At 39.8% G+C, this 21,689-nt stretch overlaps 2 protein-coding genes across 3 annotated transcripts in view; both read right to left on the minus strand.

The window, feature by feature from the left end:
* LOC134665527 (protein HIRA) overlaps positions 1-20,781 on the minus strand; it is a 41,177-nt gene extending 20,396 nt beyond the window's left edge. Inside the window, 10 exon segments of the mRNA XM_063522501.1 lie at positions 348-492; positions 494-657; positions 1,543-1,637; positions 1,909-2,077; positions 4,589-4,749; positions 5,388-5,496; positions 17,434-17,591; positions 19,336-19,500; positions 19,982-20,155; positions 20,656-20,781. Coding sequence (XP_063378571.1) covers positions 348-492; positions 494-657; positions 1,543-1,637; positions 1,909-2,077; positions 4,589-4,749; positions 5,388-5,496; positions 17,434-17,591; positions 19,336-19,500; positions 19,982-20,155; positions 20,656-20,692 — 1,377 coding nt within the window. The 5' untranslated portion in view covers positions 20,693-20,781.
* On the minus strand, positions 7,219-13,796 carry LOC134665374 (uncharacterized). 2 transcript variants are annotated; one of them, XM_063522306.1, is made up of 2 exons: positions 12,925-13,796; positions 7,219-12,242 (listed from the first exon to the last, which is right to left on the minus strand). In XM_063522306.1, exon 2 carries the CDS (start codon positions 12,025-12,027, stop codon positions 7,876-7,878), a length of 4,152 nt encoding a protein of 1,383 aa, XP_063378376.1. In that variant the 5' UTR covers positions 12,028-12,242; positions 12,925-13,796; the 3' UTR covers positions 7,219-7,875. The 2 variants fall into 2 exon arrangements, with proteins under 2 accessions (XP_063378376.1, XP_063378375.1); XM_063522305.1 differs by having other exon boundaries at positions 7,219-12,280.
* Positions 20,782-21,689: the final 908 nt, after the last annotated feature.

The following is a 21,689-nucleotide window of genomic DNA, read 5'->3' on the forward strand; positions in this document are numbered from 1 at the left end:
ATCATTGGCTGGACACTTGACGTAGTTTTATCTAATAGATTACCTGAGACTTCTCATTGATGAGTGAGGCGTCCCGACTGTCTCGACAGGCGTCAGGCTTCTCTAGCGAGCAGGATCTCCGGACACTCCACTAGTAAGTTGGAGAGAGCTGAATCATTGGCTGGACACTTGCCGTAGCTTTATCTAATAGATTACCTGAGACTTCTCACTGATGAGTGAGGCGTCCCGACTGTCTCGACAGGCGTCAGGCTTCTCTAGCGAGCAGGATCTCCGGACACTCCACTAGTAAGTTGGAGAGAGCTGAATCATTGGCTGGACACTTGCCGTAGCTTTATCTAATAGATTACCTGAGACATCTCACTGATGAGTGAGGCGTCCCGACTGTCTCGACAGGCGTCAGGCTTCTCTCTAGCGAGCACGATCTCCGGACACTCCACCAGTAAGTTAGAAAGAGCGGAATCGTTGGCCGGACACTTGCCGTAGATTTATCTAATAGATTACCTGAGACTTCTCACTGATGAGTGAGGCGTCCCGACTGTCTCGACAGGCGTCAGGCTTCTCTCTAGCGAGCAGGATCTCCGGACACTCCACCAGTAAGTTGGAGAGAGCTGAATCATTGGCCGGACACTTTCCGTAGATTTTTTCATAGAAGGCGTTCTGGAAACATTTTCTATTTTTACTAATATTTCAATGAAATCTGCAAGGGAATCAAAATCATCGGCATAGCTCAGAGTTGCAAGATTAAAGTGGAAGTGGATACAATGGAAATATTTGTTTAATATGGGGAATTATGTTATTTTTGATGTTGAAGTTTGAGGTTTGATAATTGGTTATAGGAATAGGTAATGGAATTGTTAGTACTACAGAAATTCAAAAACCATGTTAGTACTTACAGTTTTAAGTAATAAAATGAACCAAACACACGAACACATGAAATTAAAATAAATTATGTTACATTAAAATGTTACAGGATTAAGTATAGGATTCATGCAAAAGTTATTAAGGATAGATAAAGGAATACTAAAGCCACGTCTATATACCCACCTAAGGCCCAGCCATACAAATGAAAAATACGGAATTTGCCACTGAAGTTTGAACCTTTAGTGCAGGGAATAGAGTTGATTTTGGTTTTGTTTCAAAATTGAACTAAACGAAAGAAATGCGACTCTGTTCCAATTGTATATGATATAAATTTCATCGAACTGAATAAGTACTACAGGTAGGACCTAGGGCCTTCGCGCCAGTTGCACCATTCCACTAACCCGGGGTTAACCGGTTAAACCTGGAGTTACCATGGTTACTGGCACAATTTGACACTTGGTTAACGGTCTAACCGGTTAACCCCGGGTTAGTGGAATGATGCAAGTGGGCCTTAGGAGGATATATTCAAGACAATTCAGTTAAGCCCGCTTGCACTATCCCACTAACCCGGTGTTAACCGGTTAAACCGTTAACCTAGTGTCAAATTGTACTGGTAACCATGGCTACTCCAGGTTTAACCGGTTAACCCCGGGATAGTGGAATGGTGCAAGCGGGCCTTACCTTTTCATCCAGTGTTAGAGGTGTGCCAATCTCCTTGTTGGTGAACTGTATGCAGGCGACTGTACCATCTGAACTGCAGGCGAGGAGATTCAGACCTGAAACCAATAATACATGTAAATCGAGATTTTAGTGTTAGGAATTATTTCAGTAAGGTTGATTGTTTGCATTTTGTCGAAATTAAATTTACAATTGATGAGTTAACCCCTCAAGTCCGACTTGTGGGACTTGAGGGGTTAACTCATCAATTGTAAATTTGAAAATGAAAAACGCATTAAGGGCGTTTTAAAATTAGAATTTAATCAATTAGAATTTTCAATTTACTTACTGACTCGATACCGAATGGGAAACATGGTCTTTCACACTCACCATCAGAGCTCCAAGATAGATCCAACACACTGTCGCTGAAGAGATCGTGCACGACCACTAGAGGGCGCTTTAGTGAAGTGAGCCAGATAGATAGCGCCCTGTCTCTGGCACCGACGGCCGCGCAGCAACACTTCTTGCCTTCCTTCACGAATATGTTGTTGTTGAAGCGCTGTGGACAATGGCCATGTCATTATTACATTCCAAGGTCGTTAAAAGAATGCGGGTAAGTAATATCTAACACATGTATGTGCTAGCCCCAAGGTAAACTTATTTATAAAATTCATTTGTTTACGTAAGATGTCCGTCTTTGGGTTACGAATTTACATGTGTACCAAATTTCAATTTAAGGGGCTACCCGAGGTTTTCATCGATTTTTGACAAGTTTTGAATCGTATCTCCTTTTTTTGCACTACAGATAGATTTATAAAACAAACGGTTATCGGTTCTTCAATCTTTTATCTTCGGTTTTGTCCACCGGATTTTGAAAAAAATGAATACTTATTTTTTTATGAATTTTTTAAACATTGTCCAAAATAACGCTTTTTTCGTATCTAGTTTGCAGTAAAGGATCTTACATGTACGAAATCTACATATTTGGGTTCGTCTTTGAAGCGTCGAAAATCGTGTCCAAGGTTTTAATTTTAAACTAATTAACACAAAAGTTATGGCTAGAAAACCAGTTTTTTAGCCTAAAATTGTTCAACTTTGATGCCAAATATCTCGAAAACAATGAACTTTAAAGTAAATATGGGATACTATATTGCTTAAAGCCGTTGCTGTTAATATGATAAGCTACTAAAAACATAAGAAAACTAAAGGATTCAGATCGAAGGTCATTGGCGTGGGGGAGCCCCTTAATTGGTCCGGTACTTTTGGAGAAAATGGGCTATGACAGACGGACAGACAGACGCACGAGTGATCCTATAAGGGTTCCGTTTTTTCCTTTTGAGATACGGAACGGAACCCTAAAAATGAGTGCAAATGTCGATTACGTAACGGTAGAATGCTCCAACATATTCTACGCCTGGTTTCTCGTAAGTTTACACACTGTATAATATTCTATAGTATATATACAGGGTGGAAAGGCACGACGATCCTTCCCGGAAGTATTAGGTCGTTTAAGCGATACAGAGCAGATTGGTAATGGTAAGAATCGTTAATTGAGTAAAAAATATAAATACCAAATTTTCTACTTTTTAACTGTGGTGATAACCCTATACCATGTGCACATGACGGCTAGATTAAGGATCCCCGTCGGGAAAGCTCGGGTCTTTACGCTTTTTTCCGATCGTTGACAGAATCGCAATGATCTATGAATGACGCATAAATAACAAATAAATCAAATGAATGCAAAAATATTACATACAATTTTATTACTTTCTTAGATAATTACTTTTTGCCAATATTTAATTCTATCTTCTCTTTACATACGGTGTCTTATAGCCCGCACCCGAGCCCGCGCACATTGCCCATGCGATAGTGCAGGTATGCTCTTCGTATATTTTCCTCCGCAGATTGTCAAACGCAATTAGCCTTTAATGTCTCATTTCGCCCGCAGTTTCACATTCCGTTTGGTACACCATATCTTTTACACAGCCCACAGATTTAAATAACCACGAGCATCTTACATGGCATTTTTATTTGCAGAATATGACATTATCAAAGAGCATATAATCACTACGTGGACATTATCACATTAGATAAATAAAGTTCAATGACAATTTAATTTCAAACATCAGACGTCTTGTCTATTTCCTACCACGCAAGAAGGTTTGTTAGTTAGTTATTTAAGAAATATTTATTCTTGATTTATTCTTAGTATTTCATTTTTGCAAGTTCTTTAATCCATCAAACACAACCTACTTGTAATTTTTTATTATTTTAGATAGTTTCCAATTATTCGAAAATAATTTTGTGAAACGTGTTAAGAAACTAAAACCTTTTTATCAGTCAATTAAACCAGAGATATTTAATTTATAAGACAATTGCGTACTTTTGAGTGGTTGTCAATGTCACAATTTGAACTGTCGTTGTAAACAATGTTGTGGTTAGTATTATTAATATTAAGGAATAACATAACTACTTAATTCAAGTATTGAACAAGTGGAACCACAGAAAGCGAAAATCCTTACCTACGATTCTTACCGTGTTGTAAGCAGACCTAAGAATGGTTAGATGGCAATAAATTAGCATAATTTCCTGTCGTATACTAATTGTTTACAAGTAAGTTCATTGACCCTGTCACCTGTTAGGGTTACAACAAAGTAGTTTTTTGCACGGATGTTTAAAAGGCCATAATTTAGAAACGGTTGCCCATATTAACATAGTTTCTATGGAGAAAATATAGAGCTTAGGCTAAACAACCCCCCTTTTGCGGAAAGGATCGTCGTGCCTTTCCACCCTGTATATTGGCCTTTACATCTTCTTCAGATGTTTATTACAGCTGCTGTGTATTCCGAGAGTCGCATCTTTTCTTGTGACTGAACAAACCAATGCGGGCTCTGCACTGCTTCCCGCAACGGTCGCAAGTAAATTTAGCGTTGGCTGGAGGTGCCGGTTGTTGTCTCTTTAGACGACGCTCCTTAAGTTTTTCAAACCACTGATCGTCGTGATTTGTTCTACCTTTTCGTAGTAAGTATATACAGGTATAGGTTTGCGTAGTATATTCTATAGTACTCACAGCGCAAGTGACAGCCTTCCTATGTCCTACGAAGTCCTTGTCGCACCGCCAGCCGTCTCTTTCTACCACTTGCGCGGTGGGGCCGCCCCCGTTGATGGCGTGCGCGGACAACACGTACTGGCCGTCGGGGGACCAGGAGAGGCGGAGTACGTGGGTCGTGCCTGGGGAAAGAAAAATAAGAATTCGAAGCAAGCTATTTCCTTACACCACGCTGTAGGCCAAGCAGATGATTGGCGCGACAGTATCTCGCCGCGAGATACTCTCTAACTATAGGATAGGTCTTTTTCTAACTGTATTAATTAAAGAGGGGCAGATAGTCTATCTCGCGGCGATATACTGTCGCGCCAAATCGTGTGCTAGCCCGGCTGGTAAGCAAAGCAGTTCGCTTGATGATAAGCGGCCGCCAAAGCCTACAGATACAAAAAAAAAAGCGGTCAGGCGTGAGCCGGTTTCGTTTCTTTTCATATAAACATTCCCAGTCGGTCCAGAGGAGAACTAAGGTCTATATGAACGCGGACCTATATGAACTTGTTTTCAGCGTTTTATGGCTCCTCTACACGATGGCCCAGCGCCGGCCACTCCAAGGGACGCATTTATGCATTAGAGGGAGCAAGTGATGTTGCTATCTCATTCTACCGCATGGCTGCGTCCCTTGGAGTGGCCGGCGCTGGCCCATCGTGTAGAGGAGCCATTACGCAGTTTTAGCCCAACCGAACATTCGGTTCGGTGTGATCTGAACCGGACATTCGGCCGAATATTCGTATTCGGCAAAGTCCATATTCGGCCCATCTCTACTTACCACCGCATTCTTCGAAAGGCTCGGTGATGACTGTTTCTTGCGCCCAGTCGGCTGTCTTCCAGACCCGAAGTGATTTATCGTCAGACTGCGATGCCAAGTATTTGCCAACCTGAAACAAAGTTCTTATTGGTCATTGAGTTTTATGTAATGTTGCTTGATGAGCACTAGGTGGGATATTTCAAGTTCGGATTTAAACTTCGGTTTTAAATATCCCAAAAACTAAATTCTACAATTTATTTATTTACACACAAAAATACACAAAATTTATTGTAGGTAATACACAAAAACATTTTCAGGGGTGCTAAGATTATCCTAATTATGTACAATTTGACAAAGTGTAGGTACCTCAGCTAAGAAATACATTATATCAGGTTGCTCTGGTTCCTACACTAGGCTTGGCCTGTCTCGTAGGTAACCCAGACTCAGGTGAGTTTATACAATTGGAACTTAAATCCAAGGAAGAGGAAATACTAACATATATTACTTTTACATTTTTACAATAAATGACTTAAAAAAACGAAAGATTCTTAAATTACAATAAAACTAAATGAACCTAGATAAAATTTAAACTTTTATAATTTATTATTATTGTTGGCAAGTCCAACAGAAGACTAATTCCTTTTCATAGTTATCTATGGTATTGTTCTATCCTTGAATTATATTACCATGGGAACGAGAATAATTTATACTTCACATTACACCTAAATATGTAACTTGTGCTTTTGATAATATAATTATTTGTGACTATACAAGACGGTTTTAATTATCTTCGCCTCAACTGAACCGGCATTATCCACCTCACCGCTGAACATTGGTCCTTCGAGCCGGATAACTCTTCTATCCTGGCGCGCTTCGTTTCCAAGTCAGAAATTGCACTAAGGCCGACATCATTCTCATTATTTGTAAAGTTGAAGAGACGAGTGATTGAGGCCTTGGTGTAACCTCTTGCAGCTCGCAACCTCCTCAAGTCTTAATGACAGTCTACAAAGATTTTGGAATGTAGAGAGCATACCTGAAACCTTTTGTGAACGCATGTCGGAGCATCAAATGTGTGAAGATACTTTTAAGAGCACAACGGTGTTAGAAAATAACAAGTTTCAGGTTGACTTGCCTTTGAAAGTTCCTTTGAATGAGGTCAATGATGTGCTTGGTAGCTCTTTTGATATGGCTTATTATAGGTTCCTTAACCTCGAAAAAAGATTGCACAAAAATATAAATTTGCTATCAGATTATGAAAAGTTCATCAATGAATATGTGGACTTAAAGCATGGGCACTATATTGACTTTAATCAATTGGATTTTGAGAATGATCCTCTATACTTTGCATCCCATCATGCTGTAATTAATGACTCTAGCAAAACTACACGTACCCGGGTAGTCTTTGACTGTTCTTTGCAAACTAACAAAAAGGTATCGCTTAATGACATTTTGCTTAACGGACCTCCGGTACAGAAAGAGTTGTTTGACATAATGCTTTTGTTCCGATTAGGCAACTATACCTTCTCCACAGACATACGACGCATGTTTCGATGTGTTGATGTTAATCCTATGCATGCCAAATTGCAAAATATTTTGTGGAGAAGTAATCCTAATGAGCCTCTAAAATGCATACAGCCAGATACTGTTACCTATGGGCAAAAGAGTAGTACATATTTAAGCACTCGATGCTTACTAGAGTTAGCAGATAGGTTTGAAAGTGATTTCCCACTTGCAGCTTATATATTAAAAAATTGCACTTATGTAGATGATATGTGTTTTTCAAACTCCGATTTAAAGGTTATGATGGAAGCCAAATCGCAATTAAGGGAGTTGTTAAGTGTTAAGGGGATTATTTTACTTCGATATTTAAAAATTATGTGGACTGTATTCAAACGAAATACGAGACGAGATACGAAACGATATACCGTGGAACTTAGGACAGGCTAGGTCAATTGGTAAAAGCACTCACCTTGCTGAGCTGTAGATGACGGTGCAGCTCTCGGTGGAGGCTGGCGCAGGCTTCTCAGACCTTCGGCTCGTCTAGACTTACCTCGAATCCGAGTTACCTGGACCAGCGTGGACACCGAAACGGAGCAGGAGCAGTGCTTCTTCAACTGATTAGCCTTCCACAATGAGTACACACAGTTTACAGACGAAATTGAATCTTTTAGATGAACCGAGACGATAATATTCGAAAATAATAACTAGCGCAGCGAGATGCGCCCGACATGTTACATTTGCGATACGAGAAGGGGAGGAAGTATATTTTTTTTTTTAAAGTTTGAACGATAATGTTGCCAGGCGAAATTATTTTAAGACTACAATCCTTAACATTTTCCGCCCACCAAAATACAACGTATTTTCCACAAGTTTGTACTGTTATTGTCAACTGAGGATAAAATAGAATCGATATGGCTCAGGGTTTATTTTCCTATTACTATATATTTTTTACTTTAATCTAAATCTACGATAAAATTAATACTTATGACTATATGATAGTGAATTAACACTAGTTTTGCAAAGGTAAGGGACACAGTTTAACTATCGGACGTTTAAGTTCGCCCGATTCTGTGCGAACTGTGACAACTCGACAAATCCCGTCACTTCCTGGATGGAGTTGTACCACCCGGCCAATTTTCCACTTCATGGGGCTACATTGCTCATTGACAATGAGCACGAGCGTCCCGACGACAATGTTTTTCTGACCATCGAACCATTTGTGGCGTTGCTGCAATGTGTGCAAATATTCGAGGTGCCACTTGCGCCAGAAATCTTGATGGATCTTTTGTAATAATTTCCATCTCTGAAGTGGACCTAATTTCGCATCTACCATGTTGCTTTCAGGCAATATGGTGAGCGGCTCCAAAGTAAGGAAATGTCCGGGGGTCAAAACTGACAGGTCGTTTGGGTCCGAGCTGACAGGGGACAAAGGCCGTGAGTTCAGCATCGCCTCAATTTGGGTCAAAATGGTATAGAATTCCTCAAATGTAAGGCGCTGAGAGCTCACGACGCGAGCGAGATGTGTCTTTACTGACTTTACACCAGCCTCGGCTAACCCCGAGAAATGTGGGCTGCCGGGCGGGTTAAAAACGAAATTTATTTGTTCTGCACGTGAAGCCTTGGCCATGAATTCTTGGAGCATATTGGATGCGCCAATAAAGTTTCTACCCTGATCCGAGATCAGCCTAGAGCACCGACCGCGGCGCGAAATGAAACGGCGCAGAGCTGCGAGATATGCCTCTGTGGTGAGCTCTGAGGCCAGCTCAAGATGTACTGCTTTGGTGGCAGTGCATACGAAAACGCAAATATACGATTTAAATGTGCGTAGACCGCGGCCCCGGGCCAAACAAGTATCAAAGGGACCAGCGTAATCTACTGCCGCTGACGAAAATGGTTTAATTTGATTAATTCGAAACGATGGTAAGTTGCCCATTATTGGAGGAGATGCCACTTTAGGCCGAGCGCGAAAGCACTTCATACAAGATGAAATAACCGAGTTTATAGCCCTTCTTGCCGATAGAACCCAGAATTCTTGGGCTAATAAATTTTGCAATGTTTGCAATCCAGGGTGCATAAACCGGTGATGGTAATCCTCAATGATCAACGTAGTCAACCTGTGATCACGAGGCAATAATAGTGGATGTTTCACATCGAACGACAGGTCTCCTTTAGACAGGCGACCGCCCACCCTTAGCATTCCACGCTCATCCACAAACGGCGCCAATTTCCGCATGGGCTTCGATAGAGAGTGGGGTGACTTATCTGTCAACAAGCACCGCAATTCTGAAGCGAAAGCTCGCTCCTGGACATGTTTCACGAGAAAGTGAAGAACTTTCGTAATTTCTTCAGACGACAGGTTCGGATCTGTGATTTTCGACAATGATTTTTGCAAGTTATGCATGAACCGAAAACAATAAGCGAAAATACGCAATATGCGTTGTAAAGACGAGAATCTGCTTAAGATGTTGTCAATCAACGATATATTAGAGTCTGTGAACAAACTATAGATTTTTTGCTCGTTCGAAGCGGCTTGATCAGAAAGGATCTCAGATTGCGGCCAAGATTCTTGAGGATTAGACAGCCAAGTAGGCCCCGCCCACCATAGCGTATTCTGGATTAAATCAGCAGGTAACAAACCGCGGGAGCCGCAATCCGCTGGATTATCCGAACCAGACACGTGGTGCCAATTTTCAGGGGGGACGTTCTCTTGTATGTGCGCAACCCTATTAGCCACAAAAGTTTTCCACTTTGATGGACACGAACGAATCCAAGTCAGCGCGACAGTAGAATCTGACCAAGCGTGGATATCATCAAAAGTGTGAAAATCTTTTAGAGCTTCTGCAAACGAGACAATCAAATCTGACAACAAGACAGCAGATAACAGCTCACATCTCGGGATAGAACATTTACGAAGTGGGGCCACTTTCGTTTTAGCGCAACAAAGACGCACGACAACGGATCCGTCATTTTGAACGACACGACAATAAATGACAGCACAGTAACCCTTCTCCGAGGCGTCACAGTACCCGTGAAGCTGTAACGATACGAAAGATACAACCATTCTACGGGGAATGGACAACGAGCTCATTTCCGCCAATTGCGATTTGAATTTACGCCATTCTTGAGCGATAGCGATAGGAACCTCGCTGTCCCAATCGACACCAGAAACCCATAGAAGTTGTATTAAATATTTTGCGAAAAATACGACAGGCGACAATAGACCCAGAGGATCAAAAATACGAGCGATGTCCGAGAGGATCGATCGCTTCGTACAACGACAATCATTCAAGGAGGTCTTGAATGTGAAAGTATCTTCCTTGGGAAGCCACGACAAACCGAGAATTTTTAACGATAAATCATGGACGTTTTCGAAATTGTGAAGTTGATCTGAGTACAGCTCTGAACCAGGCAAATTTCCTAGAAATTCAGGGCTGTTAGAGGTCCATTTGCGCAGATGAAGCTGAGCAGACGATAATATTTCCACCAACTGTTGTCGTAACACTAACGCATCCTCGACAGAGTCTGCACCTGACACAACGTCGTCGACATACGCATCCCTAGCCAACACTGCAGCACCTTGAGGAGCACGAGACGAAAACTCCTTTGCTAACTTCGATATGCACCAGAGCGCCTGATATGGAGCACAGGACACACCATAGGTCACTGTGAGCAAACGATAATCATTCACGGGATCATCAGGTGACGGGCGCCACAAAATGCGCTGATAGTCGCAGTCCTGTAAATCGACAAGGAACTGCCGGTACATTTGTTTGATGTCACCGGTGAACACTACTGCATGCCATCGAAAACGAGCCAACAAGTCAAATATGTTATTTTGCAATTTAGGGCCGGCAAGCAGTGTATCGTTCAAGGACTTTCCTGAAGAATCCTGGGCGCTAGCGTCAAAAACACAGCGAAGAGGAGTAGTGGAGGAGTCAGGGCGCAAAATTCCGTGGTGGGGTATGTAATAAAACTGACCTCCAGACGACAAGGGAGGATCAACTTCCACCATGTGACCACAACTAAGGTAGTCATCCATGAAATTGACATAAGCTGTCCGAAACTGAGGATTCAATTTGAATTTCCTCTCTAAATTTAAGAGACGCTTGAGAGCTATCTCACGAGAATTTGAAAACCTGGGTTTATCCTGAGGGTCAACATAAGTTAATGGTACTACCATCCTACCCTCGGGAGTGCGACAATATGAAGTTTCCATTTGGTTTTCACACGACATTTCTGATTTCGACAAAACGATATTTTTGGGAGGATCTACACTTTCCAGTTCCCAGAAGCGCTTGATATTATTGTCTAATGATAGACTCGACACGAGATAGCACCTCTGAGTATCACCTTCTGAACCTTTATGACAACGAGAACGAGAAGTGTTAACGTTTATAGGGCACTCACCCATCACCAACCAGCCGAAAACAGTGCGGACAGCTATGGGCTCATCTGCGTTGCCCTTGACAACGCCAGATTGTAGTGCAGCAGCGAAAAGGTTGACGTTAACCAACATGTCTATAGGTCCAGATTTGTGGAAAGACGGATCAGCAAGATCTAAATCCTTCAGATGCCTCCAAGAAGGCACATTCAGTGGTTCTGGTGGCATATCATGGCAGATCTTGGGAAGCACGAACGCTTCAAACGAAAATTTGCATGAGGAGTCCCCATTCGAAGGAACTATCTCACAATCGACAATTCCAAAAGTGTCCGTCGACGACAGACCAACACCGTTCACCGTTGGTGAATTATTTCTAATTGGTATTCCAAGTTTTTGAGCGCACTTTAATGTTACAAAGTTACAAGCCGAAGCATTATCCATCAATATTCGAATTGGTACAAAATTATTAAATTTATTTTTTATCAGCACGATAGCTGTTGAGAACAAACTTGGTGCATTTGCATTATGCACAGCCAATGCCACTTGGGTCGGTGGAGCTGTTGGTTCCAACTCCTTATCCTTTTCGAAATGCAATAATGTGTGGTGTCTGCGCTTGCAGATGCCACAAGTCACCGCTGATTTACAATTTTTAACCGAGTGTGATGGCCTACAACAAAGTATGCAAAGTCTCCTCTCCTTAACCTGAGCAAACCTTTCCAATGGCTGCAGTTCCAAAAATTTAGTACAGTTATCCAATTTGTGTCCCGGTGCGGAACACATAGCACAGTTGCTCACTGGCGGCACAAGGAGAGCAGGCTTAGCCTTATTCGACACTGGCTTACTATACACTGGTTTACTAGATAATGTTAACGACTTACCAACGCTGTTCTCTAATGCCTGGCTCCGCTTTTCAATAAACGAAATTAATTCCTCATAACTGGGAATTTCTGTGTTTGATTCAAGTTGCAACTCAAAAGCTTCCTTACTACTAACATCTAATTTTGACCAAAGTGCATGGAATAACATAAAGTTCCTATCAGGCAATTGATACTTTGATAAAATTTCTAAGTTTTCCTTAAAGGTTCGACATACTCTAACTAATTCCGATGCAGTCTTGGACTTCGCCGCCTCACAGTTTAATATTTTTTCATAAAATATACTGGCAATCACCCTTTTTTTCTCAAAATGTAATTTTAGTGTGTTATAGGCCATTAAATAATTTTCATCACATAATGGGTAATTTTTAATTAAGTCGTAAGCATGGCCGGTAACACTCGACAACAAATAGTGCAATTTTTCTACTGCCGGGATATTTTTACTGTGAATCAGCGAGTCAAAGATCTGGATGAACGACACCCAATTCTCAATTTTCGAATCGAAAGGAACTATATTAATTTTAGGTAATTTAACACTCGAACTTGAACCGCAACTGTCACTTTTATTTAACACTTCAGGTTTTATTTCTGCTAAACGTATTTTTATGGATTTTACCATTTGTTCGAACTGTGATGATATTTCTAATTCACTTGACCTATCACCAGCTGGAATCGCCGAAAGCAATTCAATTTGAAAGGCATGAAATTCACTTTCAAGTTTAATTACATCTTGTAAACAATAACCTTGCAGATCGGAACTCTTTATATACTCCATCCGCACAAACGCATAATCCCGACCTACACGGCTCTTGTCGAAACTTTCGGACGAATCCCCACCAAGTGTCATGTTTATTTTGTAAAAATATGTATATTGAATCACTAAAACAACAACAAAACTATTTGATTCGATAATAATGATAGGTTATGATTTTCAATTGACAACTTGTCAAAAATGACAGCTAAAAGTTGCGTTCAGAAACGTAATTAATTCGACACACAATTTTAGTCTATGAACTAAACGCTCGATAGTTTAACTAACGGAAAAACGCCCAAGCCAAGTGTTTCAATCTTACCCTCCAATGTTTTTATGATTTTACAATGAACAATTTATTGACGAAAATTGATATTTAAAGCGAAAATAACCACGGTCACCTTACAAGTTATCCGGATCGTGGGACCAAAAAATGTTAAGGGGATTATTTTACTTCGATATTTAAAAATTATGTGGACTGTATTCAAACGAAATACGAGACGAGATACGAAACGATATACCGTGGAACTTAGGACAGGCTAGGTCAATTGGTAAAAGCACTCACCTTGCTGAGCTGTAGATGACGGTGCAGCTCTCGGTGGAGGCTGGCGCAGGCTTCTCAGACCTTCGGCTCGTCTAGACTTACCTCGAATCCGAGTTACCTGGACCAGCGTGGACACCGAAACGGAGCAGGAGCAGTGCTTCTTCAACTGATTAGCCTTCCACAATGAGTACACACAGTTTACAGACGAAATTGAATCTTTTAGATGAACCGAGACGATAATATTCGAAAATAATAACTAGCGCAGCGAGATGCGCCCGACATGTTACATTTGCGATACGAGAAGGGGAGGAAGTATATTTTTTTTTTTAAAGTTTGAACGATAATGTTGCCAGGCGAAATTATTTTAAGACTACAATCCTTAACATTAAGTAAGGGTAGTTTCAATACACACAAGTGGGCATCTAATGATCAGAGAGTCTTAGAGGGCATTCCCAACGATAAACGGCAGTTTGATGACTTAGACTTCCAGAAAGATAATTTATATTTAAAGACGTTAGGTTTAAAACTGAATATGCGAGACGATGTCTTTGTTTTTTCTTGCCCCGAGGCCTTCAAAAAGGAAAAACCTACCAAAAAAGAAATATTAAGCTATATTTCGAAATTTTATGATCCGCTAGGTTTTATAGCGCCAATTATCATGAAGGCAAAGGCTTTCATGCAAAAAATATATGCTGAAAAAATAGGTTGGAATGAGGTTCCTTCAGGTATGCTGCTTCAGGAGTGGTCTTCATTTGCTTCCAAATTATCTCAAATGGAACCCTTCACTATTAATAGGAACCTGCATATACCCTCCAATGCTTCTGCATTGCAATTGATAGGTTTTGCTGATGCATGTAGCACGACTGGTTACGGCTGTTGTGTGTATCTTCGGGTGGTCGACGAACACGGTAATGCTTCACTTTCATTACTTTGTGCTAAATCTCGAATCAACCCCCGCAATAAGGATACGCTCACCATAGCTCGCTTAGAGCTGTGTGCTATGCTACTATTATCTAAACTAATCGCACGAGTTTATGAATCGCTAAAATCGCAATTAAATATACAAGATGTATATCTGTTTTCTGATTCGCAAATTGCGCTAGCATGGGTGAAAACAGAGCCTTTAAGGCTCCAAGCTTTTGTTGCCAATCGGGTCAGGTTGATTCGAGATCTCACAGATAGATGGCGCTGGCTGTACGTACCCAGTGGAGAAAATCCGAGCGACTGCCTGAGCAGAGGTACAGATCCAGATGAGCTGCGTCACATACCCATGTGGCTGCATGACCCAAGCTTTTTACAGGAAGGTAACTATAATTTTAATGATAAGCTTAACCCTCCTACAATCGATGACCTACCTGAATTGAAAAAGGCGCCCTCTAGTGCCAAGGTGACGTTAGTTACCCAAAAAGGATCAGATCCTTACGATTTCTTAGAAAGGTTTTCTGATCTCAACAAAATGGTAAGGGTAATGGCCTATGTAATAAGGTTTTGCTCTAATTTAAAAACTAATGACACAAATAATCTTGAGTATCTCTCCGCTAAGGAGCTTCAATTAGCTTTACTTCAGATTATAAAACGTGAGCAAGGCATTTACTTTAAACATGAAATTGACAGTCTCAAGGCTAACTTAGATAATGTTAAAGGTTCGCTCAACTCCTTACATCCTTTTCTTGACAATCATGGTTTGCTGAGAGTTGGTGGCAGAATAAAAAACGCAAATGTGTCATACTCACAAAGACATCCTGTAATACTACCAAGGGAATCTCGCATAACAAAGCTTATTGTAAAGCACGAGCACCTTAGGCTGCTACATTCTCCGCCCAAGTTATTATTGTCAAGCTTAAATGATAAATATTGGATTGTAAATGGTCTTAGCTATGTAAAAAGTATAGTTAACAAATGCTTACCTTGTTTCAGAATGAAAGCTCAGTGTGCAAAACAGCTGATGGGTTCTTTGCCACCTGAAAGAGTCACGGCCTGCCGAGCATTCCAAAAAGTCGGCATCGACTTTGCAGGTCCAATAGCAGTAAAGAATTCTCGCGTAAGAAGAGCTTTACAGACAAAGGGCTATATATGCGTATTTGTTTGTTTTGTGACAAAGGCTATACATCTGGAGCTCTCTTCAGACTTAACCACTGATGCTTTCCTTGCATGTTTCAAGCGATTCATAGCGCGAAGAGGCCTTCCGACCGACGTATTTTGTGACAATGGTGGATGCTTTAAGGGGGCAAAGAACCAATTAGCTGAGCTGTACAATTTAAATGCATCACAGGATCATCAGACTCTGGTGCAATCCTATGCGGCACAGCAACGTATTGCCTTTCACTTTGTGCCAAGCTATTCACCAGTGTTTGCTGGTCTTGCCGAAGCTGCTGTTAAAAGCACTAAGTACCACTTAAAGCGTATATTGCAGGCTTATGTACTGACGTATGAACAACTTAATACTATTTTATGTCAAATTGAAGGGACCCTGAATTCTAGGCCACTTTTGCCTGTAACTGCTGACGATATTAACGATTACAGCTACCTTACGCCTGGCCACTTTCTGATTGGTACTTCTATGACATCCTTCCCGGAAGCGGACTTGGCCGAGTTACCTAATAATAGATTAAAGTTCTGGGAGATCTGTAACAAGGTTAAAGGCCACTTTTGGAAGGTATGGCATAAGTATTATTTGAATGTATTACAATGTCGTCCCAAGTGGCGCGATAGCCAACCAAATGTTAAAGTTGGTTCGTTAGTTATTATGAGAGAGCCTAACTCTCCCCCCATGACATGGCCCATGGCCAGAATTGTTAAAGTATATCCTGGTGATGATGATAAGGTACGCGTTGTAGACCTCTTGGCACCTAATAAAAAGGTGTACAAACGATCTTTAAGCGGTTTTGCTGTGCTACCCATTGAATAATTTTCTATTGTATAAGTAAGCTTTTATGCATTGTGTTTTTAATACAGCTTTAAGTTTGGACACTAGGTATGTCTAAATATGTGTGTAAGCTAAGTTTATAGTTTGACAAGGTTCTTGTTTCTTTGATTATAACTCTTAAGTGTTTGCAGGTAAACTGCTGCCTTGTTAACACTACTTAGAAGTTAAAGAGGGTACATTTAGTTCTCTTTCTTGCGTTTATCAACATATGCGTTGTATTTGTTGTTATTTAGGTAATATTTCTTAGGATGATCTCAATAATATTGATTTTCTCTTGTTTTTTCTGTAGGATTTGAATAACGTTTAATAAGATGTTACTCTTTATTGTTTAGCTTTCATTGTAAACATAAGTTTCTTTAATTGGATTATACCATGATGCTGGGTAATGAGGTTATACCTATTTTAGTAGCAAATTATGGACTTATTATTATTTAAGGTGAAGGTTTCGGCCCGCCCCAGCATGTTGGCAAGTCCAACAGAAGACTAATTCCTTTTCATAGTTATCTATGGTATTGTTCTATCCTTGAATTATATTACCATGGGAACGAGAATAATTTATACTTCACATTACACCTAAATATGTAACTTGTGCTTTTGATAATATAATTATTTGTGACTATACAAGACGGTTTTAATTATCTTCGCCTCAACTGAACCGGCATTATCCACCTCACCGCTGAACAATTATAATTATACAAACTGTAATTTATTGCATATAAAGAAAGAGATTAAGGTCGTTTTAATAACAAAACTTCCTTGAGACACAGAAATATTAAATAATACGGGTCACTCACGTATTCGTCTGCGCCGGTCCGTCACCGTCAACTCAAGCTCCTGATGACACTCCTCCGTACGGAATGAAACATGTCGAGCGTTTTTCGACTTAAAATACGTGAGTGACACGTTCTTAATATATCTAAAAGAATAGATTAAGATCGTATTTGTGATAATATTATTATCCTTTACAAACGCGTAGTGATAAAAAAATTAAAAAGTGACAAAGTGAAAGTGAGTGGTTATTTTATCACGTAGATAAAACCATCCATAATAACCTTCCTGGTCTAAAAGGGAAACAATGAAATAAACTTACAGGGTCCCAAGCGACGCCTTTCACCAGCCCGGTGTGCCCGTTAAGCACACAGACCATCTCAGGGAACTTCTCCGCGTTCCAGATGATGATGGTGTTGTCCACGCTGCAGCTGGCCAGCCACTTGTCCAGCGGGGACCAGGCCAGGTCCAGGACATCACCTGAAAGATTAGGCACCAGAGGCTTGTTTAGTAACACATATATCCAATTTTCAAACCAGAAGTAGACCAATTTTAAACTACTACCGGGCAAGTGCGAGTCGGACTCGCGCACGAAGGGTTCCGTACCATAATGCAAAAAAAAAAACAAAAAAAAGCAAAAAGAAAACGGTCACCCATCGAAGTACTGACCCCTCCCGACGTTGCTTAACTTTGGTCAAAAATCACGTTTGTTGTATGGGAGCCCCATTTAAATCTTTATTTTATTCTGTTTTTAGTATTTGTTGTTATAGCGGCAACAGAAATACATCATCTGTGAAAATTTCAACTGTCTAGCTATCACGGTTCGTGAAATACAGCCTGGTGACAGACGGACGGACGGGCGGACGGACGGGCGGACGGACGGACAGCGAAGTCTTAGTAATAGGGTCCCGTTTTACCCTTTGGGTACGGAACCCTAAAAACGTAAGACAATGTTGCCACTTTTTACTGGCGCGTCTTGTATTTATGTAAACTTAAGTAAATAAAAATACTTTTTTAAATCGTAGGAGTAAAATTAATATATAAAAAACTAATATAGGTATAAATTATCTTTGCGTGATTATTTATCAAAAGGAATTTACTATTTCACAAACAAATTATTGCAGTGGCAACATTGTCTTACTTTTTTTGGTCATGTCTTCCAGTTTAGCAAGAGGCAATTTTAATTGTAATCATTTTGATTTCAGACCTAATAGAGACAAATTATTTTTTAATTTCCCTCTAGTAGGGTTAAAGTAAAAAGTCGTAACCATAAAAGCACAACAAGAGTCTACTTTTGCCATGCTGTTAATAATGGTCTATCTCTATAGCTGGACTAACGTTTTCTCAACTAAAAGGTTGATTTCAAATTGAAGCATCTTATTGAAAACTGACAATATTTAAGCACCCTTTTGGTTAAAATGTCACAAATAATTCCCATTTTTTTTTCAATTTATAGGGTTGCGTACCTCAAAAGTAAAAAAACGGAACCCTTATAGGATCACTCGTGCGTCTGTCTGTCTGTCTGTCTGTCCGTCTGTCACGGCCTATTTTCTCCGAAACTACTGGACCAATTAAGTTGAAATTTGGTATATGTAAGTTTACATACGGACATGTATCGTAAACAAATGAATTTTAAACATGGGCGCCACTTTTGGGGGGTAAATGAGAAAATCAAAAAATAAAGTTTGTCAAACTATATTGTGTTACATATCAAATGAAAGAGCTCAATGTTATCAATTTTAGAATAAACAGTTTAGAAGTAATTCAAGAAAATAGATAAAAAATGACCATTCCCCCCTTTATCTCCGAAATTACTGGGTCAAAAATTTTGAATACTTTAAAATTTTAAAATACATAAAAGAGGTCTTTACCTATAGATGACAGGAAAACCTATTAGAAATGTGTAGTCAGTAGTCAGGCGTGAGTCGGACCAATTTCTTAGTTTTTGATCCGGCCCCTACGGGTTTTTTAAAGGCAATTCACTCGCGTTTCACATAATTATTATATAAAAAATATATTGTTAAAAATTTAGTAATGTACGGAACCGTTGGAACGCGAGTCCGACTCGCACTTGGCCGGTTTTTCATGAACAATATTATATCATAACTACTTTGACACTTGGCTGTCATACTGTAACTCAATGTTGAAATGCAGTAACTATGTAAATCATATAGATAGGAGATTTTTTTTTCTTGGTTGAAGTATCAACAAGTTAAACAATTACCTGCATGTCCTCTCAAAGTAGCTATACATCTCCACGTCTCAGCTTTCAGCTTCCCCGGAGTGCCATTTGCAACCACACTGAGCCCCCACACCATGACCAGTCTGTCGTCTCCACCGGAAGCCAGATATCGGCCTGCATTACTCCACCGAACGCAGTTAACGCAGGCTGTAAGAATTATGATATTTAGCAACATGTTTTCCACAGATATATGAATTTTTTTTATTAAAGATTGAAGGTTTATTTTATTTTATTGAAGATTTATTAAAGATTGTCGGATTTTAATGAAATTTTGGGTTAGCTCAGGGTTTAAGGGAAATCCTAGTGTACCTTTGCGATTAGGGGGCGTTCATTAATTACGCGGGGGCTTTAAGGGGGGAGGGGGTCAAGCCGAATCTCACATGGGGGAGAGGGGCTCAAGCCGGATCTCACGTGGGGGAGAGGGGATTTTTCAGAAAATATCATGTTATTTCTTGTACTGAAGTACAAGAGCTATTTTATAGGGTCTGCATGAAAAGTACCAATAGGTTAAAATATTTAGACGCCACTCTCACCTTAAAATGCTTTATCTTTCTTAACTTGTGAGGTTTTACTGAGAGTAAAAGAAAGGGAAAAAACTGGCGACGCACTTCACAGCACAAAAGCTTACCCAAATGATTGTCCATCTGGCACAACATCTTCGGAACATTCGGGTCCACCTCCACATTTTCATACAGCACCGAGTTCAAGTTCCACACGACCACCCGTCCAGAGTCTCCGCCCTGCCCGCCAGTCGCAAACCTCTTCCCCGTAGGGTGGATGTCGACAGAAAATATTGGCTTATCTGAAAAACAAGTATACATTACAATCAAAACAAACCAATTACTTTACGTGCTAATGGAGCTTTATTTTCCTGGGTTCCAGCCAAGCCAAGCTAAAAATATCAAAGTTAGACCATTACAAATTTTTTGATATATTAAGAGTAGCACAATTTTGAAATGGTGAGTTAAACACATATTGCGAGCTAGACATTTAAATACATTGTTATAAATTGTATGTACTTCTCATCCACTGATTGGAACAAATCTAAAAGCTTTTTTCAAATGTTAAATACATAATAAATGGCCAACCACCTTTGGTTTAAAACTAATTAGGTATTTAATTAACATTCATAAACTTCAGTCAAATAAATAACGGCTTTCAGTTAATATTTAAGGGTAATAATATTTAGCATTGTGCCAATTCTGTCCTTTTGTTATTGTTGCAACTGCAAGGCAAGTGCAGTTTAGGAAGAACCGTAAAAATTTTAGGGATTGAAAAAGTGCAAAATATTAATGAACTTACCATCATGATTAACCCAACTGGGTTTTAGAAGCTTCATTTATACTTTCTGTTAGTCAAATACGGTAAAAATTAATAGAATTATTGGTTAAAATTCACTATTTATTCCAAGAAAGGCTGACAGTGACATTGCCGGCATAACTAGATACGTTCCGAAACATAGATTCAATAAAAGCACTAAGCTTTATTATTTATTGTAATTTAAATATGAAGCTTTTCAAAATTAATTAATATAATATCAATGAATAAAATTCTTTAAAAGTTATTTATGTTGTAGTTTATGTATGTTATACTAACGATAAAATAAACAAAAATATATATTTAAATTAGAATGTGCACAAATATTTCATTTCAGAACATGCGCTTGCGTTTAGTATTGCCATAATAAAACATGTTTTTTTTATTAGCGTTCCCCCAAACAACACAACAGTAGCACAAACAACGCAGCAGCTTTTTCAACGCGCGTTAAAAAAGCGTTTGAATGACACAAATGGAAAACCACTCAAAAGTATTTTAGAGTGCGGACAGATTCAAGCGCTTTTTTAACGCGCGTTGAAAAAGCCCTCGTGAAAATGGGGGCTTACGAAATATAACCGGTCAAACAACTTTGTCAGTAGAAAAAGGCGCGATACTCAGATTTTCTATGGGACGATTACCCTTCGCGCTTTTAACATAGGCTGTGTGGAAAGCAAAGTGTCGTGGAATATAATGAGTTATATAAGGGAGTTCCCTTATATAACTCATTATACCGTTCCTATATCCGATTATAATATCCAATATAGATGCTCAAGCAGATCTAGTCAGCAGAAAAAGGCGGCAAATTTGAAAAACGTAGGCGCGAAGGGATATCGTCTCATAAAAAATTAGAATTTCGCGCCTTTTTCTACTGACAAGATTTGCTTGACCATCTATATATTATACTCCAAGTGAGTATTATATATATTCTTTGCTTTGGACATTTGTTCAAAATGCGGCAGTATTTCCCAATATAGGACCAAGGAATATTGCCGGGAACGGACATCACTAATTCGTTACCA

This window comes from Cydia fagiglandana, chromosome 6 (assembly GCF_963556715.1).
Source record: "Cydia fagiglandana chromosome 6, ilCydFagi1.1, whole genome shotgun sequence".
Taxonomy (NCBI): Eukaryota; Metazoa; Arthropoda; class Insecta; order Lepidoptera; family Tortricidae; genus Cydia; species Cydia fagiglandana.

Excerpts from the sequence above, each read along its gene's own strand:
- LOC134665374 (XM_063522305.1), bottom strand. The coding sequence starts at position 12,273 with ATGTTATTCCATGCACTTTGGTCAAAATTAGATGTTAGTAGTAAGGAA.